Source organism: Coenobita brevimanus, chromosome 42 (assembly GCF_032717465.1).
Source record: "Coenobita brevimanus isolate Jiangsu-jjx chromosome 42, ASM3271746v2, whole genome shotgun sequence".
NCBI lineage: Eukaryota > Metazoa > Arthropoda > Malacostraca > Decapoda > Coenobitidae > Coenobita > Coenobita brevimanus.
Window position 1 is genome coordinate 5,348,971 of NC_136995.1, and position 26,442 is coordinate 5,375,412.

A 26,442-nucleotide genomic window follows, 5' to 3' on the forward strand; every position below is an offset into this window, starting at 1 on the left:
ATTATGCAATCCCTGCTTGGGTTTCAAACCTCACCAAAACACACAACAACACTCTATAGACCATACAGAACAAGACCCTAAAAATTATCACAGGCTGTACAGCTACTACACCCACAGACCACCTACACCAAGAAACCGAAGTCCTCAAAGTCAAGGATCATCTAGACATGAGAGGCACCTAAATTCTCGCCGCAGCCTCCGCAGATCCACACCATCCATTACACTACGTGACAGCACATTCACACACACCAAGGAACATCAAAACAACACCCAGCACACGATATCATACACAAATACTGGCATCTCTACTCCCTTGCCCACCTCAGACCAGCTTCCAGAAGCATACCTATACTCAGATCACTCATCGCTCCATTCAGTCACTCAAAGACAACACACAGCTGCATGCACGACCTCCTGATATCCACCCTTCTGAATCCTATCTCCCTCGAGAGGACAGGGTCCACCAGGCCAGGCTGAGATGTGGGCATCATCCAGCCCTCTTGAGTTGACAGAAGAGGCTGGATGACTCCGTCGCTGATGCCTGTCCAGGATGCAACACAACACCCCATACTATTTAGCACATTATGGATGACTGCATTGCACACAATCACCAACACCAACAACACAACATACACTCATTGAGAGCTGTGTGGGAGAGCCCCGGACTCAGCCGTGGCCTCCTTTAGGGACTCAGGGCTGTTCGGCCAAACTGCCTAAGGAACAACTACTGTACTACTACCAATATCCACAATTTTGACTCCTTAGTACTTGTTCTCGTCCTGGTGCTTGGCTTCTGCCATAGGTTTCTTCCTGGCCCTAACTAGCTTGCTGCAGTCACAACCCAGGTAGGACATCTCTGGAGGTAGATGACCAGCAGCGATGATGTCTTTAAGGAATGTGATGGTGGCGGCTATTGTGGGTGACACGCCACACCTGAGGCTTGCCCTGGCAGTGTTCAGCACGAGCATAGAATTGTTTTGGGGCTTGGTTCTGTCCAGATACCCGTTCACCAAAATTAATATGCCTCTTGCCCCAACCTCTGCTACAGGTGAGCATCAACAAGCCAGTCATCATCCTGCTCCTCCCTCATTGCATTGGTGGAGAAAACACTTCTTTGCTCTACATCCTGACCTTCCTCAGCTAAGAAGAGTTTGACCTGTTCTTGCCATTCCAAAAGCCTGCTGTGCTCAATTTCTTGCTTCTTCTTTCTTTTCAGTTCTGCCTGCTTGTCAGCATTTTTCCTCTTGACTGCTCTTTGTTGGCGTGCAGACTCCTCTCTGTCCACACTCCCAAACGTCATACCGCATTTCTCCCCTTTCTTGGTCTGCTGGCCATACAGCCATCTCAGCTCCATCACAGGTATCTTGCTTTCCCTGGAACAGGAACACTTGATATGTGCTTTAGTTTGACATACCTCTTTTCCAGGGCAGTCACCAACACCAGATTCATCGCAGAGCATGATGGGATGTAGGAAAGTAGTGATATCCAGTAAATTATCCAACAGGCCTTCTATCTTGCCTTGCTCTGCTTGGCTCACCCTATCCCTTACCACATTATCCACTCTTTGCCACATCCTCTCAACTTTGGTTACAAGACTCTTTTCCTGGATTACAACCGGTGGACAGGACTTGGCATTAGATTAGTGCCACTGGATCAGGATGAGTGAAACTAACTCCTTTACAATATCTCTCAGATGTACAGCCGAGGAACGGTCCGCATTATACAATCGCTCACCACTTCTAAACAGTAAATGTGAGACAAATGGCAGCGGAGCAGCAGCCAACATTCACCTATCTGGTAACAGTATGAGAAGGATGGGGATGGAAGAGGAAGAGGTAGGAACTATCAGCTCCCCCAGCCTTCCTCCTCCCTTAACCTCTCCCCTCCCACAAAGTAGTAAAGACATTTGAATGTCTGGCTACTGCTTCACAAGTTGTTGTCTCATTCATAAGGGTCCGAACTGGCAGGCAGGTGTGTAAGGCGGAACTTTCCTCGAGTGTACATTCTGCTTCACTACTTCCTTCTCAGTTTGTAAGTTCTCTTTGATAAGAATACCTTTCTGGATAACAGCTCTCCATGCTGGCACTTCACTCACGTCAAACTCCTTGCCATTTCCAACGAAATCACTCAATAAAGGGCTTGACTGCAGCTTAGCTTTTGGCCTAGCCCTTGAGCCACTCTGGGTTGCTGTCATATCGGTAGTCATGTATCAGTACCCATAAATCAGAACATTTCCATACCACCAGTCATATATCTGTAACAGAAGATAAATATTATCATTACTATCTCATAATAATAATAGATTGTTGGTGGAGAAGAGAGAGAAATTGAGGAGATGGAAGGTGCACTTTGAGGATTTGTTGAATGTAGAGAGTGACAGCAGTGCTAGTATAAATGGTTGGGGAATGGCTAGGAGAAGGAGAGATGAGAGGAGGGAGGAAGAGATCAGTAGGACGGAAGTAGTGGAAGCAATGAAGAGGATCAAGTTGGGGAAGGCTCCAGGAATTGATGGAGTGTGTGGTGAAATGTTGAGGTATGGAGGCGAGATTGTTGTGGAATGGATATGGAAGTTGTGTAGATTGGCTTGGGAAGAGGGAAGGGTTCCAGAGGACTGGAAATCAGGTATAATTGTTCCTTTATATAAAGGAAAAGGGGAGAGAGAAGTATGCGGTAACCATAGGGGTATTTGCCTTCTTAGTGTAACTGGTAAAATATATGGTAGAATACTCATTGATAGGGTTAGGCATATGATAGAGGAACTAGTTGGAGAAGAACAAGGGGGATTTAGGAAGGAAAAAGGGTGTGTAGATCAGATATTAGTTCTAAGATGTTTAGTGGAGAAGTATCTAGAGAAGGGAAAGAAAGTGTATGCTGCCTTCATGGACTTGGAGAAAGCTTATGACAGAATAGATAGACAAGGAATGTGGAAAGTATTAAGAATATATGGAGAGGATGGGAGAATGTTGAATGCAGTGAAGAGTATGTACGAAGGAGCTAGGGCTACGGTGCGAGTGGATGGTGAGCTGAGTGAATTTTTTTTATCTCAATGTGGGACTGAAACAGGGTTGTGTGATGTCTCCATGGCTGTTTAATATATACATGGATGACGTTGTAAAGGAGGTGCAAGATAGGGCAGTGGATGTGGAGATGGCTCTAATGAACGAGGGTGAGATTTGAAAGATTCCGGTGTTGCTGTTTGCTGATGATACAGTATTGTTGAGTGAAGATGAATGGGAGTTGCAAGGTTTGGTGACTGAATTTGGGACAGTGTGTAGGAGGAGGAAGCTGAAAGTTAATGTAAACAAAAGTAAAGTTATGGTGTTTGAGAGGAATGAAGTCACAGAATGTACAGTGAGGTTGGATGGTGATATGGAGAGTGTGAGTGCATTCAAGTACTTGGGTAGTGTGATGAGTAAGGATGGAACTTTGGGGGATGAAGTGCGTGAAAGGATACAGCAGGGAAGGAAGGTTGTTGGTTCACTGAAAGCAGTGATGAGAAATAGGGAGGTGAGTATGGAAGTTAAGAAGTCACTGCATGATAGTATTGTGATCCCTACCCTGACGTATGGAAGCGAGGCGTGGACCTTGCAAGAGGGGAACAAGTCAAGAGTGAGAGCAGTGGAAATGAGTTACTTGAGAGGAGCGTGCGGAATGACATAGGGGGACAGGTTGACGAATAAAGAAGTGAAGGAACGTTGTGGGGTGGATGTGCATGTGGTTGAGAAGATTAGGAGAAATACACTGAGGTGGTTTGGACATGTAGAGAGAATGGAGAATGAAAGACTGACTAAGAGGGTGTATGTGGGCGAGGTGGAGGGAGGGAGAGGGAGGGGTAGACCGAGGATGAGGTGGAGGGATGGAGTTGAGAGGTATATGAGGGAGGGGGGAGTGAGTTGGGGGGAGGGTAATCAAATGGTGGGTGACAGAGCGACTTGGAGGCGTTTTGTCTGCGGCCACCCTTTGCTGGATTAGGGCGTCGGGCTATAGATAGATAGATAGATAGATAGACTATCTCATCCAGCTGAAATTCACACAAAACTGTAGAATAGGCTCGGTCTAATCAATGATTATTTATTTAATTGGTTTATGAAATTATGAGAATCCCCACCAAAAGATGGAAGTTGTGGAATAAAAGTGCATTTTTGCGAAGGAAGGAAGGCTCAGAATGAAAGCTGTGCTTATATGAAATCGACTCAAAATGTCAGGACTGCAATTATTATAATTATGTAACTACAAACAATATGTAACAATTATGTAACTTGCATTAACAAGATGTAACTTTTATGTAACTTTAACTACAATTATGTTACTACAAACAATATGTAACAATTATGTAACAGTTGCATGAACAAGATGTAACTTTTATGTAACTTTAACTACAATTATGTAACTACAAACAATATGTAACAATTATGTAACGGTTGCATTAACAAGATGTAACTTTTATGTAACTTTAACTACAATTATTTAACTACAAACAATATGTAACAATTATGTAACAGTTGCATTAACAAGATGTAACTTTTATGTAACTTCAACTACAATTATGTAACTACAAACAATAACTAACAATTATGTAACAGTTGCATTAACAAGATGTAATTTTTATGTAACTTTAACTACAATTATGTAACTACAAACAATATGTAACAATTATGTAACAGTTGCATTAACAAGATGTAACTTTTATGTAACTTTAACTATTATATATATTAACAATTATAAGGCCAACACAATTATGTAACAGTTGCATTAACAAAATGTAACTACAGTTATAAGGCCAACACAATTATGCATTACCACAATATTATGTAACAATTCATAAAATGTTACAATTATGTATTACCACAATATTACTACAATATTATGTAAAGTCATACAATTATACCACAATTCTGTATTACCAGAATCATCTTACAAGTTAGGTGAAATATTAGACATTACTAAAGGGATAACTCAATATGTAATGTAATAACCTAGCAGTATTACCATTGCACAATTATATGCGTACATCTGTTATACATACACATCTTACAAAATGTCATACAACAACCATTGCATTTGTTCAATTATGTATACAACTTGTTAAAATGTAATATTCCTAGATCACTGGAATTTACTATGAATATTATATGTATACAATATTATAATCAATATTATGTACTAATAGATTAGCATATGTCAGTGATGATTGCTGTCGGAGGACCTCCAGCGGCGTGGCCGAGCATATGTCAGGACTCCATATTATAATTACAAATCATAATAGGTAAATAGATAAATAGACAGATAGAGAGACAGATAGAAGCAGCAAGTCAGATGATGAGAAGGTATTGTGTCTGCAAGAATCGAGCAATGCTAAACATGCTTACACACTCTTAACTCAAGGAATGCTTTATAAGCACATGGCAGCGCCTCGTGACCATACACACACATACAGACATACTCACACACAGGCTTCTAGAACTTTCCAACCACAGTGTAACACACGTGACACGACCCCTGCTACACCAGAATTTAGGAAGCAGGGCGGCAGAAGGAGACAGGCCATAGAACAGGCAGGTAGTAGGGAGAACGAGCCTAGCAACATGGAAGAGAGAGAGAGAGCGAGACAGGGAGGTAGCTAGCGGGACTCTACTTAATTTCGCTCGTGTGTGAGAGACTTTGTTAATATTTCCAAGACAAATAAAAATAGTCCCATACTATTCTTTACCCCTCCTGTCATTGCATGACAAAAGGGAACCAAGATTATCTACTTACAAACTACTCACATATAACAACCGCTCGTCTACAAGTCTAATATATATAAAACATCACTACAAAGAAGTTACAAAGTCTATTATGAGATATGGCGGCAGCGAACATATGAACCTCGTCTACAAATCTACAGTGAATTCCTACAAAAGCAGGAGACACTCTACAAGATTAGCTTCAGTTCTACAATGAATTCCTACAAAATACAAGCCCACGAGTGTACAACTGATTCTGCATTATCAAGAGTGAAAACAAAAAGATACCTCTCACAATCAGCAACTCACAACCAGCTCCTGACAGTATTCTCTCCAACCCCCCCCCTCCGTCTCCATGATCATCATGCTGATGTAGAAGTGATCACACGACGTCTTGCCAATAGTTTAACTAAATACTGATCAAACAATCTTGAAATTTCTACGACGAACCAACGAACTACAACCATCTACAATCAACTACAAGTAACAACTCCACGAGTCGTCTGTATAATCTTCTACACACTCCTTCAAGTAGCGGCAGTCTTCATCCCACAACGAGTAAATCACAAGAAAAAAGGACCGAGAGTACATCAAGAAAGAAAAAACAAACCAAACAAACGAAGAGTGAGACACGACTCACAACTCACAACCACCAGACCTCACCCTCCTCTCTCTGCTACATCCACCCAACCTCCACCGCTGACGCAGGCGTGAAGAGGTCAAGACAACGAAGCAGATACCAACCCCATATTCACAACTCATCTTACTCACTCATCTTCACTCAAGTTACTCATCGCTACTCATTTACTCACCACAGCTACCAGTGTGGGAAGTCGACGTCACCATACGTGTGCTGAGACGACGCCAAGCCGTGTGTCTGACACCCCACAACACGTCAATCAACCCGTGAAGAACAACGCTATCACCACGTGCAACACCACTCACACCATTTCCACCACGGTAAAAATTAGTGAGTTACATAGTTACTTCATTTATACGATACACAGTGATAGACAACACATTTTGCACAAACATATAAAACCTGCTGTATAGTTACAACTTAAATACATATACCTACTTCAGTTATCTTCATAATTCAATTACTAAATAATCACCAACAATAAATATTCTACACTGTATATGTTCATTCATTTATTATAGCATTTATTTACTACTAACGAGTGTTACCATTTATACCTACATAAAATACATGTTTCATACATACAACTATAAAAATTGCACTTCACATATAAAGAAAATGTGAGCCGTAACTAGAATATTCTTTTTACCATTTCAATAATCTTTTCATTCAGCCCTACTGGGGGACCTCATCTGCGTCACAAACAGGCCTCCTGAATGAAAAGAATGGGCTTTGTCTAGTTTTGGGGTATTGGCATGATATTTTGACTGTATGTACCATAACACCAAATACTCATTAGTTTATCTTAGTTTAATTTTGGACACAGAGAAATAATGTTACCTCTACTATCCCAAGAAAGAGCCTAGACTCAAGCAGCCCTTCTGTAGCAACACCATCTTCCAGACAAAGAAGACACTCAAGGCCATCCCATACCCAAAACAACCAAAACCATGGTTCTTTCACTTTATATTAGGTTAATGTATTAGAAGAATTACAATCTCCTTAGTAAGTAACTCTTGGCTATATCTGTCTATCTATTTATCTATTGTCAGACGCCTTAATCCCGTAAGGGGTGGCCACAAACAAATAGCCTCCATGTCGCCCTGTCCCCCGCCATTTCACTGCCCCGCTCCCAACTCACACCCCCCTCTCTCATATACCTCTCCACCCCATCCCTCCATCTCATCCTCGGCCTTCCTCTCCCTCTTCCCCCCTCCACCTCACTCACATACACTCTCTTCGTCAGTCTTTCACCCTCCATCCTCTCCACATGGCCAAACCACCTCAGTGTATTCCTCCTAACGCTTCCTATCACATCCACATCCACACCACAACGCTCCTTTATATCCTCATTTGTCAGCCTGTCTCTCCATGTGACTCCACAGGCTCCTCTTAAATAACTCATTTCCACTGCTCTCACTCTTGACTTGTGTCTTGGTTACTAAGTTTAAAAAAAAAAGTAAACAATCCCATTCCAGCAACTATGGAAAATAGTTATATCATGCTTTGCAGAGGGATTTGGGTCATGCTATCAATGAAACACCCTTCGGGTGACTACAATCCTACCTAACCAATCATTAACTGAACTGTACAACATTTATCCCAAACTAGCAATTTTCCGTAATCTAAATAATCCTAACCTGCCAGTTTTGGTATTTATTAAACTGTGATGCCATCATAATGCAGCACAGGAGGCTGGTCCATTTATCCCCCTGTTGTGTTGGTGGGATTACCTTAGTGGTTTATATGTGGAGATGAGTGGAACCTTCTAGAAATTAAGCATTACGCTGTAGGACTAAGTTAATGTTTTTTATCGAGATGAACATTTAGAAATTTGTGTTGTGCCTTGCGATTAGCTGAGTGGTTTATATATGGAGTTGTGATGAACATTCTAGAAATTAAGTGTTATGACATTTATGTCTGGTGAAGTGAGGAACATTCTAGAAACATCGACATGTCTTGCCTTAAGAATTTGTTCTTGTCATAATTGTTATTGTGGATTGTGGATTTAACCTGCCGTGTCCCGTTAACATCACAACTTTTTTTCAAGAACTGACCCGATGATGTACCGGTACGTTCTGCAATTGCAAGGTCCGTCATTTTCACATTTTTCATGTTTCGTGGGTGATTTTTGGTAGGCATTTGCAGGAAACCTTCCTCTACCCACCGCCACTCCCTGTCCCCACATGACCCCCATGCGCCATTGTCTCGGCAACTCACGTATTTGCAGCGACCTGGCCAATAAAAACATGTCACGCTGCAGTCTCTCCGACAATGAAATTCAAGCAGCCTTTGATGCCTTCACAGGCGAGAGTGATTCCCCAATTGATGGCGATGTGGAGGACAAAGATTACTTGGCGCCGGAGGAAGAAACAAGCAGAAATTATGAGGAGGTAACGTCGCCAAGGAAGGTGCAGTATGTTGATGTGTTCTGTGAGTGAAACAATGCTATTATTGCCTATATTAGAATGTGAAAATCAATATATTCTTGTACTGCATATAAATTCGTACCAAATGAACAAATATCTACCTATTCTGAGTGGTTTGCAGTAGTTACCCCTACCATAAAAAACGTGATAGCAGCAGCGCGGCGCCAGAGAAGATGGTACCAGGTGTTCAGAGGGACATCTGTATAAAGCTCTTATAAGCTCAGGTGAGCACTGTTTTGGGTATTTTTCAATGTTTCTCATAAAAAAACGGAGGTTTGAGCCAAAAAAAAAAAAACTTTTTAATAATCTGCCGGGACTGAGGGGGGGGGGGGTCATTGGTGAAAAATCGGCCGGGAGGCGGCTGGTTAAATGCATTATTACATGGGAAAATTTGAGTTCTCTCCCAGGCTCTAGAATATCTTGTGCTGTTCTGGAGATGGAGTCAGCAGGGGGTGGGTCTATATAAAGGGACCATCGTGCCCCCTAGTTTAGTTAGTTTGTGTGTGGCAACCAACAGAGAGCAGTACAGAGTAGAGAGTAGTACAGAGGGAGTATGGGAGGAGTTAAGTAAATCAAAGGAAAAGAAAATGGTCCTGACGAAATTTCATGTTCGGTGCTACATGAATGTGCAAAGGAGTTAAGTAGACCAATATCATTACTATTCAAGGAATTCTTGGGTCAAGGTAAACTACCTGATATGTGGAAGGATGCAAACAGCTTTCCCCTACTCAAGAAAGGGAACAGACAAAATCCACTCGACTACCAACCAAAATCACTAACCAGTGTTGTAAGATACTGGAAAAGCTGATAAGAAAAGTTTGGGTATACCATCTAGAACACAGTATGATGACAGAAAGGCAGTTTGGTTTCAGAAAGGAAAAATCATGTGTTACCAATCTATTATTACTATGACAGAGTTGCAGAAACATTACAGAAAAGAGAAAAAATGGGCGGACAGTATGTATCTAGATTTCAAGAAAGCAATTGACACAGTACCGCACCAAAGACTTTTATGGAATATGTACCATCAAGGAGGAATCCGAGGCAGACTATACTGTTGGATGTAAGATTCTCTCAGAAAAAGGGAAATGAGAACAGTACTAAGGGGAAATTACTCATCATGGAGGGAAGTGACTGGAGTTCCATAGGGCTCAGTGCTGGAAATGTAAGCTATCCATATATGTTTGCTGATGATGCAAAAATACAGAGTTACTAACACAGACTCCTGTAGAGAGCTACAAGAAGAATTATTTATATACTTCATGAATGGAGTAATAAATGGCAAATGGAATTCAGTGTACACAAGTGTCATGTACTTAAGTTTGGTAAAAGTGAAAAAAGACCAGATTGGGATTATAAGTTAGGATGTACTATTGCGGCCAGGAGTTCTTAGCCACCCTCGTCCATCCAACCCGTGTATGTGGCAACGTCGCATTCACGAGCACAGAGGTTGCCTTCGATGCAATTCTGCCGAAAGATATCCCTTCAGCTTTCGGCTTGTACTAGTGGATAAAGCAATAGCAATATTCACTCTGAAGGTTTGACTCTGATAACAGGAATATATCACACTGATTATTTAATAACTTGTTTCTCGTATAGAGCCAAGCAAGTGACATATATATATATTTGGCTCCACTCCATGATTTCCTGTCGGTTTGAATCAGCGAACACAGAGTGAACAAGTTCGAAACATTCATTTGTTACTGGGAGAGAGAGAGAGAGAGAGAGAGAGAGAGAGAGAGAGAGAGAGAGAGAGAGAGAGAGAGAGAGTAGTGGGTGCCTGTGAATTTTCGAGGAATTAGGCGGAGAAATGAGGTGCTCAACACAGTTACACATGGATTTTTCCTTTCGTTTCGGTTGGCTTTCTATGCCTAAATGATTAGATGAAGGTAAATTAAGAAATACTGTATAATAACTGGATGACGAAGTGGTAATAGGGTCTGGCTAACGATTGTTTGGTCCAAGGTGTGCAGTGGTAAGCCTAGTTCCAGGCAACGGTCGCTTTTAAAAGTTGGATATTTTAAGTCCTATTTATTTTAAATAGCTCTATGTATGTTTACAGTAAGCGTATGCCCCTATGGACCTATTTTCACCCCATGAATATTTTTTCAATGGACTTTTTCATCACTCGGAGCACAATCCCCCATGGACGTATTATCCTTAATGATTTCTTTTTTTTTTTTTAAGACGCTTACTTTTCTACGTAAATCTATTTTCCCAGGAACTAATTTTTCCCACTGATGTATTTTCTCCCCATGGACCAATTTTTCCGTCTACCCTGAATCTCTCCATGGATGCAGGTTTCCTACATGGACGTATACCCATGGACATATTTTTCACAGTGAACCTATTTTCCTCATAAACCTATTATCTGACGTGGTTATATCACCGACTGATGCGTGCATTTAAAACAAACTCTTAACCAACAGACGTATTGCACTATGGACCTGTTGTAACCCACTGGATCTATATACCTACTTCTGCATGACTCCAGAATAATATCCCCTGTGGACCGATTCTCCGCACACTGACCCATTCCCAACTCGGACATATTCACTCAAATGACGTAATCCCAGAGGCCTGTTTTCCCACAGTCTGTCCATCCATCTACACACCCATCCAATCACGCACATACCCACAACCTTACTCAATATAGTATGTCTCAAAATTAGGACGACATAAATCCGTCATTTGCCTTGGCCTACATGTAGCACCACCACCCACCTCACTTAATGCACGAACCCCACTCCATCCCACTTAACCAACCCAACAACCCTTTCCCTCCCTCTCGCCCACCCACTCCACCTAATCCGCCTGTGAAACCACGAGCCTACACTAACCAATCCACCCACCCAGTCACCAACCTACCAACCAGCATACCATGCACCACAAGTCAGATGACTCGCAATTCAACACACACACACACACACACACACACACACACACACACACACAGAGGCGGGGTGGATTTCCATACACAAAAGATGAGTCTTCCCGCTTAACTCAGTCTATCGGTAGAAAATAGTATTTTTTACAGGGAGTTTGCCAGGCCGATAAAGGGGTAGATATGGGCTTCATTCCGGCTACATACATATAATTTTATGCGATGCGAGTAAATAACGTGCTCGAGCTAAACAGGGAATTTTTCCTTTGGCTGATGACGAAGGAGTTTATCCCAGGATAACGTCTCGTCGGACAAAATGCAAGATGGGTTTTATTCTGAATAACTTCAGTTGACTTTGTCAAATTATTCGCCAGGCCGTGTAACTTCTGTTAAATGGCTTATGTTCGCATTTTTTTTTCTCTCTCTCTGGTGGTTGGCACCTGCAGATTTTTGGCAGACTATGAGTATTTTTCTCATTAACCTGATATCCCTCTCTGGACAGAGAGATAAATTACTTTCTTAACCCATTAGTGCCTAGTGTCCTCAATTTAGGACGGAACTGAGCATTTTAAAAATTTAATAAAGAAGGGAACCCCGGGGAAGGGACCTACGAGCTTCGCAACTATGAGCCGACAGGCGGAGGGCGGTACGCCTAGCACCCGTCCAGCAAAATCTCTCGCACAGGAGCTCTGGAAGCCAGTGGGTTAAGCACAGCTTTTTGTTAAATCAACAGCATTTATCTCCTAATTCATTATTCCTCCGATAGCAATCCTTAAAAAAAAAAAAAAAAAAAAAAACTATCACAGAGCAAGGCAAGTTCTAGTGACTGATGGAAGAACAATTCATACTGTGGCCTGTTTTCAATGCAGCACATGAATCCAGGGTTTCTCATCCCTTGCACTTCCTTGCACCAGTCTGCCTCCGCCCTCCACCTCATTTCTCCAAAATTCACAGGCGACCACCATACACGCTCTCTCTCTCTCTCTCTCTCTCTCTCTCTCTCTCTCTCTCTCTCTCTCTCTCTCGGTAACAAATGAATGCTTCGAACTTGTTCACTCTTTGTGTTCGCTGATTCAGATCTACAGTACAGGAAGTCGTGGAGTAAAATCAAAGATACAAATTTATGTCACTGGCTTTGTACTGTATGAGAAAAAATAGTTACTAAATAATAAATGTAATATATTCGTGTTACCAGGGTCAAACCCTCAGAGTAAATATTACTACTGTTTTATCCATTAGTATAAGCCCAAAGCTGAAGGGATATTTTTCGACAGAAATGCATAGAGGGCAACTTCTGTGCTCGTGAATGCGACGCTGCCACATACATGGGTTGGCTGGACGAGGGTGGCTAACAACTCCTGGCCGCAATAGTACAACCCTACACATACCGGAAAGAGAGAAGGACCTAGGTGTGATTATCAATAACAGACTATCTCCGGTTGACCACATCAGTGAGAAGGTACGGATCATGTATACACTGCTTGCAAATATGAGAATAGCGTTCGCATAAATAAATGAAGACATGCTAAGAAAGATAATAACATCATTCATCAGACCAACGCTGGAGTATGCATCAGTAGTCTGGAATCCTTATCTCAAGAAACACATAGATAGGATTGTGAAAGTTCAAAGGGCCGCTACAAGATGGGTCCCAAGCTTAAGGGATCTAACCTACGAAGAAAGACTAGAAAAGCTGAATCTGCCAACACTACAGGATAGAAGGAAAAGAAGAGACATGATAATGCTATATAAGTGCATATCAGGGAAGGAGAAAATAGATATAAATGAGTATATAACCTATGGAGAAGCATCAGCAAGAAGACACTGGAAAAAAAAAAAAAAGCATAAAAAGTGAGGTGATAAATGTGTAAGGAAATTCATTTTCCCAAAAAGAGCAATTGATCAGTAGAATGCACAACCAAATGAAATAGTGTGTGCCAAAACTATTCATAAATTTAAGGATATGTATGATAAAAATGGTTTAATATACGCGACAGTACGAGCTTGATTCATTCCTGTAAAGATACAATTAGGTAAGAACAATTAGTTTAGAACACACACACACACACACACACACACACACACACACACACACACGTTTAAAAATTCATCCATTAGCACTCTTACACACACACACACACACACACACACACACACACACACACACATGGAAAAAGAGGAATTCAAAACTGTATGAACAAAAAGATGCGTAATTCAAAAACAGGAATTACTACAAGAGAAGATGGAGGAAGCACAAACAAAGAACGAGGTAAGATCTGAGGAGGAGAAGAATACATTTTTTTACAAAATAATTGGATTGCAGGTTCGAAAGTGGTACATAAACAAGAGGGAATAAAAAGGAGGAAGGCAGAAGACCCAAGTCATGACAAGAATGCAAACAAGATGATTAAATTGATGTACTCAAATGTAGATGGAATGGTATCTAAATTATTAGAGATGAATGATTATATCAGAGAAAATGAACCACATATAATATGCCTAACTGAAACAATATTAACACCAAGGATATCAAATGACATCCTAACTTAGAGGAATACAATATATGGAGAAGAGATAGGAATTTAAAAAAAGGAGGAGGAATTATAATATAAACAAAGAAACATCTAAAATTCAAAGAAATAGAACTAGATAGACCCTTACAAGTAGAACTGATTGCACTAGAGAGCAATACATCTGAAGGAAAAGTAATTGTAGCAGACTTATACATGCCACCCAGATCAAACACATGGGAAAGAGGTGAATATGAAGACCTGGCAGAGAGTACAATTCAGAGTTTAAGAGCATTACTACATAGAATGGAAGAGAAATCGGAAAGAATTATACTAACTGGAGATTTTAATACAAATACTAATTGGAACACTCTAGATATAATACACCAAGAAAGCTGTTGGGACTACAAGCTCCTGGATCTCGTGCAGGAGTATTTCCTGACACAACATCTAAGGGAAAGCACCAGAAAAAGAGGACTCGATGTACCCTCAATGCTAGATCTCATATTTACTAGGCAAGAAAACAATATTGATGAGTTAATGTATCACCCTCCAGTCGGCAAAAGCGACCATGCAGTACGAAATTGCAACTTCAGGATTGCATACAATATAGTTAACAGCGATGAAAGTTACAAAAAGAGCCTATATTATAAAACGGGAAACTACCATGACCTAAAGAAGTACTTCTTAGAAATAGATTGGGAAAAGAAACTTAGAGGACAAGATTTAAATGTTATATATAAAAAATTCTGTGATCTTTATGAAATAGGAGTCCAAAATTACATCCCACAGCACAAAGCAACAGAAATGAAAATAAATAGTTTAATACAGAATATAAAAAATCAAAAGAAGAAAGAGACTTGCCGTGGAATAGATACAGAAGACACAATAGTGAGAGGGCATATAACAACTATAAACAGGCAAGAAACGATTATACAAAGATAAGGAGGGTGGCTCAGGGACAGTTTGAGGAGGACATTATAAATAAATGTAGTGATCAACCCAAGTTTTTTTACAGCTACATCCGAAGAAAAACCAAAGTTAAAGATAAATTATAGTCCAATATGGATAGGATCATCTATACACAAGAGAAAGACATTTCTGAAGCACTAAATAAAAACTTCTGATCAGTTTTTACAAAACAAAAATATTTTGAGAGATGATATTGAACATGCATGCCCACATGTATTACCAGATATACATATATCAGAAAAAGAAGTACTGGAAGAGTTACGTAAAGTAGATAAAGGAAAAGCAAATGGTCCTGACGGAATTTCAGGTTGAGTGCTACATGACTGTGCAGAATTATTAAGTAGACCATTGTATTTAATATTCAAGGAATCCTTAGGTCAAGGTAAACTACCTGATATTTGGAAAAAGGCAAACATTGTTCCCCTATTCAAGAAAGGAAATAGACAAAATCCACTCAACTACCGACCAGTATCACTGACAAGTGTTTTAAGTAAGGTACTAGAAAAGCTGATAAGGAACATGTAGAAGAGCGCAATATGATAACAGAGAGGCAGTTCGGTTTTAGAAAGGGAAAGTCATGTGTTATTAATCTATTAGGCTACTATGATAGAGTTACAGAAACATTACAGAAAAGAGAAGGACGGGTGGACAATATCTATTTAGATTTTAAGAAAGCATTTGACAGAGTACCGCACCAAAGACTTTTATGGAAACTGCACCATCAACGAGGTATCCAAGGCAATCTGTACTGTTGGATGCAGGATTTTCTTAGAAAAAGGGAAATGAGAACAATATTAATGGGAAATTACTCATCATGGAGGGAAGTGACCAGCAGAATGCCACAGGGCTCGGTGCTGGCACCAGTTATGTTTTTAGTATATACAAATGACATAGTAACATTGGAAATGGAAGCTATCTAAATATGTTTGCGGATGATGCAAAAATAAAAAGGAAAATTGCTGATACTGATTCTTGCAAAGAGCTGCAACAGGAATTAAACAAGCTTCATGAATGGAGCATTAAATGGCAAATGGAATTCAACGTTTACAAGTGTCATGTAATTAAATTTGGTAAAAGTGAGAAAAGACCAGATTGGGATTATAAGTTAGGAAATAAAACCCTACACACATCAGAAAGAGGGAAAGACCTGGGAGTACCTTCCCACTGATAAGGTTATCTCCAGATAACCATATCAGTGAGAAGGTACACCCGAAAGCACTAATCTCTCCCCCCCTGGTAGCCGGAGCCGCGGCCAATGAACTACCAGGCGATCGAACACCCCACATCCACAGCCCCTCTCCAACTCAGAGAAAGCTTTGTTGGAAAGATGTGGAACGGCTAAAGCTGGTGATGTTACAGTGTGTCATGATCGTTTTTACTGACAATCAGAACCAGTCGGGGTAAGTATATAAGGGCATTTAATGTGTAATACTGTGCTATTATCCACAGCATATGAGAGCGGCACGAAAATGTAGTATGTGTTATTGTCTATATACTTATGAGTATACAAATGAGTATAGAATAGTGAACAGCATCTGTTGAAAGATATGATGTCTTTTCTCATGCATTCTCGTTCCAACCTCCACCATACATTCTCACTCCCACCTCCACCATCCTTCTTTCTGGGTTGCTGTCTCCACCAGATGCCTGTCATACCCTATTATCCCCCACTCCCACCCATTGTTAACCAGCATAGAGATAATGATGAAATGATCCGTTAGGTATTGATCATATATTATCATACACCTCTGTATGAATCAGGAGCAAATAAATAACATACAATTCTCCGGTATACCTGCCAACCATTTCTTTATGTTGTAAGCTGTTACGTGACATACACACTGCAAGTTGGACCTTGTGTAACAAGGACATAAGTTTGTTTATCGTTAATACATGTTGTGTGGTTTTGGACGTCCATTAATTCATAATTATGAGCGTGGCAATTTAAGCCTTACGTTATCAACACGTAAGGTTATGTTCCTGTCATTATTAGATGAACGAAACGACTCTGGGATCGACTCTGACGAACCACAAACTCTGTTTTAACGAAAGTATACCGACCTCTTGTCACAACAATGACACAATATCACTATGTATATGACTGAATGTGGGTCAATCGTATATATAATGACATTGTATCACTGTTGTGTCAAGAGGTCCATACATTTTCGTTAAAGCAGAGAACTTGTGGTTCGTCGGAGCCGATCTCTGATTCGTTTTCTTCAGCCAGTAATGAGAGGAACATAAACCTTATGTGATTATACTGTAAGGCTTAAACTGCTACGTTCATATGAGTTAATGGACGTTCAAAACCACACAACCTGTATTAACAAAAAACAAACGTATGTCCTTGCAACACAAGGTCCAACTTGCAGTGCGTTTGTCATGCGACAGCTTTCAACAGGATGAAATAGCTGGCAGGTATACCGGAGTATTGTATGTTTTTGATTTATTGGTGCTTAGTACAAAGCTGTATGATAATATCAATATGACCAATAACTGACTGATCATTTTATCTTTATCATTGTTTATGTTGGTTAACAATGGGTGGGAGTGGGCTACGAGAGGGTACGAGAGTCGTTTGGTGAAGACAGCAACTCTGAGAGAAGAGTGAAGGGGGTGGGAGCGAGAATGTATGAGAAACGACATCATATCCTTCATCAGAGGCTGTTCACTCTCCTAGACTTATTTGTAATATTATAATATAGTATGCAAGTATACAGACAATAATATAATACATCGTAAATCTTCTTTCATTTTCGTGCCTTTCTCATATATTGTGGATAACAGCACAGTATTACACATTAAATGCCTTTTTACACTTACCCCTACTGGTTCTGATTGTCTATATAAACGATCATGACACACTATAACATCAAAGCTTTAGCCGTTCCACATCTATCCACCAAAGCTTTCACTGGGTTGGGGAGGGGCTGTGAATGTGGGGTGTTCGATCGCCTGGTCGCTCACTGGCCGCGGCTCCGCCTACCAGGGGGGAGAAATTAGTGCTTTCGGGTGTACGTAACATGTATACATTGCTTGCTAATATGAGAATAGCATTCACATATATAAATGAAGACATGTTGAGAAAGATAACATAATTCATCAGACCAGCCCTGGAGTATGCATCAGTAATATGGAATCCCCAACTCAAAAAACACAGATAAGATTGAAAAAGTACAAAGGGCAGGTACAGGATGGATACCAAGCTTAAGGGATCTAAGCTACGAAAAAAAATTAAAAAAACTGAATCTACCAACACCACAGGAGGGAAGGAAAAAAGGAGACATGATTATGCTATATAAATGCATCTCAGGGGGAAAGAAAATAGACACAAATGAATATATAACCTGAGGGGATGTATCAGCAAGAGAACACTGCAAAAAAATACATAAAAAGAGAGGTGATAAAGATGTAAGGAAATTTAGTTTCCCAAATTGAGCAATTGATCAGTGGAATGCACCACCGAATGAAGTAATGTGTGCCCAAACTATTCACAAATTTAAGGATATGCATGATAAAAATGGTTTAACCCGTCACGTCCCGAGGTTTTCCGCACCTCCAACATCCCCCAATCCCGAGGTATTTTCGATTTTTTTTTTTTTGGCTAAAACCTCCGCTTTTGGTGAGAAACATCGAAAATTCATAGAGAAATCGCTCACCTGAGGTTTAAAAATACTCGATCCAGGTAGGAGTTCCTCCTTACCTGACTGGGTCTTCTATCATGCTGGCACCAAAGAAAACGAGTTCTATGGGAGGGTAACTATTTCACACAACTCATAAACGGTATTTATTTATTTACTTGGTACGAATTTATATGTAGTATGAGAGTATATTAGTTTTCAAGCAGTAATATAGGCATTATAAGCATTGTTTCACTCACTAACTAATCACCATACCTGACCTTTTTTTGCCACATTACCTGATCATTATTTCTGACTGTTTCTTCTTCTAATGCTATGTAAACTTTGTCCTCCACATTGTCATCGATTGGGGAATCACTCTGGCCCTGAATATCTTTACTGGCCAGGTCACTGATAACAGGTGAATTGCCAAGACAATGGCGTGAGGGGGGGAGGGGGGAAGTTATGCGGTGTAAGACATTGTCCCTGCTTGGCATCTTGTAGAGGAATAGGGGAAGGTGTCCCGTGTGTACGTACGAAAAATGAAAATTGTGCAAATTAGGGACCTTGCAATTGTACGACATACCAGTACGTCGCCAGGACTGGCAAATGCAAAATGTTGCAACGTACCCATACATCGACGGGATGGGGCAGGTTAATGCACGGGACAGCACGAGCTTGACTCATTCCTGTTAAGATACAGTTAGGTAAGAACAATTAGTTTCGAACACACACACACACACACACACACACACACACACACACACACACCTGAATATGTTTGCAGATCATGCAAAAATTCAAAGGAGAATTACTAACACAGACTCTTGTAAAGAGCTACAAGAAGAATTAAATAAACTTCATGAATGGAGTAATACATGGCAAATGGAATTCAGTGTGGACAAGTGTCATGTAATCAAGTTTGGTAAAAGTGGAAAAAGACCTGATTGGGATTATAAGTTAGGAAATAAAACCCTACACACATCAGAAAGAGAGAAGGACCTAGGTGTGATTATCAATAACAAACTATCTCCGGCTGACCACATCAGCGAGAAGGTACGGAACATGTATACACTGCTTTCAAATATGAGAATAGCATTCACATACATAAATGAAGACATGCTAAGAAAGATAATAACATCATTCATCAGACCAACCCTGGTGTATGCATCAGTAGTCTGGAGTCCTCATCTCAAAAAACACATAGACAAAATTGAAAAAGTTCAAAGGGCCGCTACAAGATGGATACCAGGCTTAAGGGACCTAACCTATGAAGAAAAACTAAATAAACTGAATCTACCAACACTACAGGAGAGAAGGAAAGGAGGTGACGTGATAATGCTATATAAGTGCACATCAGGGAAGGAGAAAATAGACATAAATGATTACTTAACATATAGAGAAGCATCAGCAAGAGGACACTGCAAAAAACTGCATAAGAAGAGAGGTGATAAAGATATAAGGAAATTCAGTTTCCCAAACAGAGCAATTGATTAATGGAATGCACTACCGAATGAAATAGTGTGTGCCAAAACAATTCACAAATTTAAGTTTATGTACGATAAATATGGTTTAAGACACGGGAAAGTACGAGCTTGACTCATTCCTGTAAAGATACAATTAGGTAAGAACAATTAGGTAAGAACACACACACACACACACACACACACACACACACAGAATCACAATAATTGGAGAAGGTGTGGTGATCCTAACCTGACCGAGATGGATGGGAGAAATTACAATAATCTCATCAAGGGAGGTCTTTCTATTTGCCTGGGTAGCTCCTTAACACCTACTCGTGATCTATTTTTCATAATGTTCCTTCATATTCTTTTCGGCTCTTTGGTGTATTTCTGAATCCACTCAATTATTGACGGAGTTCGTATATAAATAAAGAGAACAGCAGTTCTTTTATTACAAAACCACTGCTTTATTATTTCCGAGGTATTGCCAAGCAATTTTCTTTTTTTCAGGAAATCGATTCTTAACGCCCATAGCTCCTTCCTTGTAAATATTGTATCTATATTTTCTTTCCGTGCTGTATGCTAATTATGTAGCTCAAAATGTCAATGTATTTACACTGATTAACGTGGAATTCTCTCTCTCTCTCTCTCTCTCTCTCTCTCTCTCTCACACACACACACACACGAGGCACCGAGGAGACCAGACGCAAGCCGCCAGGCCCACCACCGCTCCATACATGGCCAACTTGGCAGTGGCATTACCTAAATTAGTATCTTTATATGAGTCAAGGTCTTTAGCAGGTTAGACTAAATGGTGTTGTAGTATATATATATATATATATATATATATATATATATATATATATATATATATATATATATATATATGAAAGGAACTTTAAGCAAGATTTGTTCAAACAGAAAAGAAAACAAATAGTAAGAATGCACACAATCAGCTGATCGTTTGTTTTGTCTACAACTGCCCCAGGGAATGTAAGTACCATATGTGCTTTTAGTACTGCAAAATGACCACATACTTTAGTAAAGCAAATTTGGAAAAGAAAAGGGATAAAGGTAGAAAGCAGGACGATGATTTATACCAAAAACTGGTTGAAATGGAGACTCACAATAAACTAGTGGAACGAGTACACAGATTAGAGATGGCTTTTCAGAATGAGATTGATGAAATTAAGAAACAGATGCACTTGCAAAAGGAAGAAATAGAAAAACTAGGAAAGGAAGTCAACAAGAAAGACACAACTATAGATGAAATGACACTAGAGTTGGGTTCACTTAGGAGAGAAATTGGTGAAATGGCAAGTACAGTAGTCAACCACGAGAGTATTATGGAAGAATAAAAAAATGATACAGAGACAATTAGGCAAGTAAGCAGTCTGATGGACCAGGGCAGTGATATTGAGAAGATAACACAGGTGAATGAAGCTGTGCAAAGCTACAAAAATGATTTGGAAACCACTTATGCTGAAATGGTGGAAATAAAGAAAGACTTAGAAACAAGGATGGAAGAAAAAAGCATTAAAAAAGAAATGAAAAGAATAATTCAAAACAATCCAAAGTTAGTCAGAGATTCAGTAGATATTAACAAATCTATAGTAATCACTGGTATAGAAGAGGAAGAAGTAAAAACCAAGATCTCAAGAGACAAAAAGGAGATGGCAAATGTAATGAGCATATTGAAAGAAGTATCAGAGGAAATCTGTAGTAAAGATATAGAGGAACACAAAAGGTTAGGGAAATACGAGAGAAGCAAGTCAAGACCCCTAAAGGTAACCTTCCAGAGTGTAAATACTGTGGAGGAGATACAAAAAAATGCAAAGAATTTTATAGATAAAGACGAGTTTTAAAATGTATGGATAAAAAGATGCCTAACACAAGAGGAACTGGAATTACTGAAAGAGAAGAGGGAAGAAGCAAAAACAAAAAACGAGGGAAAATCAGAGGAGGAGGAGAAGGATACATTTTTTTTTTTTTTACAAAGTAATAGGATTGCAGGTACGAAAGTGGTACATAAACAGGAGGGAATAAAAAGGAGGAAGGTAGTAGAACCAAGTCATGACAAGTATACAGTATAAACAAGGTGATTAAGTTGATGTACTCAAATGTGGATGGAATGGTATCTAAATTATTAGAGATGAATGATTGTCAGAGAAAATGAACCACATATAATATGCCTAACTGAAACAAAATTAACATCAAGGATATCAATGACATCCTAAACTTAGAGGAATATAATATATGGAGAAGAGATAGGAACTTAAATAAAGGAGGAGGAATTGTAATATTAACTAAGAAAAATCTAAAAGTCAAAGAAATAGCACTAGATATGCCCTCACAAGTAGAACTGATTGCAGTAGAGATCAATACATCTGAAGGGAAAGTAATTGTAGCCAATTTGTACATGCCACCCAAGTCAAACACATGGGAAAGAGACGAGTAGGAGGATCTGGCAGAGAATACAATTCAGAGTTTAAGATCATTATTCCATATAATGGAAGAGAAATCGGAAAGAATTATACTAACTGGAGATTTTAATACAAATATAAATTGGCATACTCTAGATATAATATGCCAAAAAAGCTGTTGGGACCATAAGCTCCTGGATCTCGTGCAAGAGTTTTTCCTAACGCAACATGTAAGGGAAAGCACCAGTATAAGATGACTCGATGTACCCTCATTGCTAGATCTCATATTTACTAGGTAAGAAAACGATATTGACAATTTAATATACCACTCTACATTCGGCAAAAGCGACCATGCAGTACTAAATTGCAACTTCAGGATTGCATATGACATAGTTAACAGCAATGAAAGCTACACAAAGAGCCTAAACTATAAGAAGGGAAATTATCATGACTAAAGAAGTACTTCTTAGAAATTGATTGGGGAAAGGAGCTTAGAGGACAAGAATTAAATGCTATATATAAAAAATTCTGTGAACTTTATGAAATAGGAGTCCAGAAGTACATCCCAAAGCACAAAGAAGCAGAAAAGAAAAGAAAGAAATGGTTCAATACAGAATGTAAAAAATCAAAAGAAAAAAAGAAATTTGTTGTGAAATAGATACAGAAGTCACAATAGTGAAAGGGTATATAATAATTACAAACAGGCAAGAAACGATTATACAAGAATAAGGAGGGAAGCCCAAAAACAGTTTGAGGAGGATATCATAAATAAAAGTAGTGATCAACCGAAGTTATTTTACAGCTACATCAGAAGCAAAACCAAAGTAAAAGATAAAATACAATCCATTACGGACGAGGGAATCACCTATACACAAGAGAAGGATATTTGTGAAGCACTAAACAAGAAATTCCAATCAGTTTTTACAGAAGAAAAAAAATTTGAGAGGGATTATGTGGAACAAAGATGCCCACACATACTACCAGATATACAAACATCAGAAAAAGTAATACAGGAGGAGCTAAGTTAATTAGACAAAGGAAAAGCAAATAGCCCTGATGAAATTTCATGTTGGGTACTACGTGAATGTGCAAAGGAGTTAAGTAAACCATTATTTTTAATTTTCAAGAAGTCCTTGAGTCAAGGTAAACTACCTGATATTTGGAAGAAAGCAAACATTGCTCCCTTATTCAAGAAAGGGAATAGACAAAATCCACCCAACTACCGACCAGTATCACTAACCAGTGTTGTCAGCAAGGTATTAGAAAAGCTTATAAGAAAAGCTTGGGTAAATCATCTAGAGGAACACAATATGATAACAGAAAGACAGTTTGGTTTCAGAAAAGGAAAATCATGTGTTACTAATCTTTTGAGCTACTATGACAGACACATTACAGGAAAGAGAAGGATGGGTGGACAGTATCTATTTAGATTTCAAGAAAGCATTTGACACAGTACCACGCAAAAGACTTTTATGGAAACTGTACCATCAAGGAGGAAATCGAGGCAAACTATATTGTTGGATGCAAGATTCTCTCATAAGAAGAGAAATGAGAACAGTACTAAGGGGAAAGTACTCGTCATGGAAAGAAGTGACTAGTGGAGTACCACAGGGCTCAGTGCTGGCACCAATCATGTTTTTAGTGTATATAAATGATATAGACAGTAACACTGGAAATTAAAGCTATCTAAATATGTTTGCAGATGATGCAAAAATACAAAGGAGAATTACTAACACAGACTCTTGTAAAGAGCTACAAGAAGAATTAAATAAACTTCATGAATGGAGTGATACATGGCAAATGGAATTCAATGTGGTTAAGTGTCATGTAATCAAGTTTGGTAAAAGTGGAAAAAGACCTAATTGGGATTATACGTTAGGAAATAAAACCCTATACACATCAGAAAGAGAGAAGGACCTAGGTGTGATTATCAATAACAAACTATCTCTGGCTGACCACATCAGTGAGAAGGTACGGAACATGTATACACTGCTTTCAAATATGAGAATAGCATTCACATACATAAATGAAGACATGCTAAGAAAGATAATAACATCATTCATCAGACCAACCCTGGTGTATGCATCAGTAGTCTGGAGTCCTCATCTCAAAAAACACATAGACAAGATTGAAAAAGTTCAAAGGGCCGCTACAAGATGGGTACCAAGCTTAAGGGTTCTAAGCTACGAAGAAAGACTACATAAACTGAATCTACCAACACTACAGGAAAGAAGGAAACGAGGTGACATGATTATGCTATATAAGTGCATATCAGGGAAGGAGAAAATAGACATAAATGATTACTTAACCTTTGGGGAATCATCAGCAAGAGGACGTTGCAAAAAACTGCATAAGAGGAGAGGTGATAAAGACGAAAGGAAAATTGGTTTCTCAAATAGAGCAATTGATCAGTGGAATGCACTACCGAATGAAATAGTGTGTGCGAAGACAATTCACAGTTTTAAGGATATGTACGATAAATATGGTTTAAGACACGGGACAGTACGAGCTTGACTCATTCCTGTAAAGAACACACACACACACAAATAAAAATGCAGTCATAGTAAAGCACACAGGAAAATAAACATTACACAAACAGACAGACATTAAGGTATACACAAAAACAAACATAATTACAAATGCGCAGACACACGCAAAGCACAGAAATAACTTAACACCCAGTAATAACAACGTAAAAATATAAAGCACACAAACACTACACCATAACGCGAGCGCGCAAGTACACACACACACACACACACACACACACACACACACACACACACTCTGGGATAAAAGTAACTTGTATTAACTTGTTTTTAATGCAAGAAACACTCAGTTCTTACATCAATCAACCCGACAAAATCTTCCACAGGAGTACCCACTAATGTTTAATGCTATCCAACTCAATCCTGTATTATCCTTGAACATACTTGGGGTTTCAATTTCTGGGAATTTATCTTGGAAACTTCATACTATATCTCTCGAAAAATCTGCTTCCAAGAGATTAGGTGTGCTAAGTGACTCCGTACCTTCTTTACCCCTGCACAGTTATTGACTTAATGCACGGGTTTAATTCACCTCTGTGTAGAGTACAACTCTCATGTGTGGGGAGGCTCCCCATATAAAGCTCTTCTCAATAGGGTGGAGTCAAAGGCTTTTCGTCTCATTAACTCTCCTCCTCTTACTGGCTCCCGTCCACCTCTGTCTCATCGCGGCACTGTTGCATCTTTATCTCTATTCTACCACTACGTCAGTGGTCACTGCTCCTCTGAACTGTCTGCTGCATCCCTCCACCTCTAAGACGGGCGCGTAGCACCCGTCTAGCAACAAACTCTCATCCCTGTGCTGTCCAACTCTCTAATGCAAGAGTTAACCGTTACTTCCAGTCCTTCATTTATGCAACAGGTCAACTCTGTAACTGTCTCCCGCTATCTGTATTTCCTACTACTTATGATCTCCAGTCTTCCAAACGCAGTGTGTCCAGGCATCTCGAAATGACAGGATCTTGAATCTGGCTCATTTTTGTATCGTTTTTGTTTTTTCCTTGGAAGGAACGGTTTGCTGGCTCCTGGCCTTTGGTTCCTTCTTCCTTGCATAAGGAAACACACACACACACACACACACACACACACACACACACACACACACACACACACACACACACACACACACACAATCACATAAGGAAACACACACACATACAAAACTAATTTTCCGTTTGTACTTAAAGAATCGCAGCATTTCAGGCATTTATGTATTGTTTGTG

At 39.6% G+C, this 26,442-nt stretch overlaps 1 protein-coding gene across 1 annotated transcript in view; it reads right to left on the reverse strand.

The window, feature by feature from the left end:
- Nucleotides 1–1,042: 1,042 nt before the first annotated feature.
- Nucleotides 1,043–26,442, reverse strand: part of LOC145397676 (juvenile hormone esterase-like) — a 55,340-nt gene continuing 29,940 nt past the window's right edge. The window contains exons 12-13 of the mRNA XM_080270714.1: nucleotides 2,003–2,187; nucleotides 1,043–1,603 (exon numbers count right to left, since the gene is read on the reverse strand). Coding sequence (XP_080126840.1) covers nucleotides 1,043–1,603; nucleotides 2,003–2,187 — 746 coding nt within the window. The remainder of the gene's footprint in view (nucleotides 1,604–2,002; nucleotides 2,188–26,442) is intronic.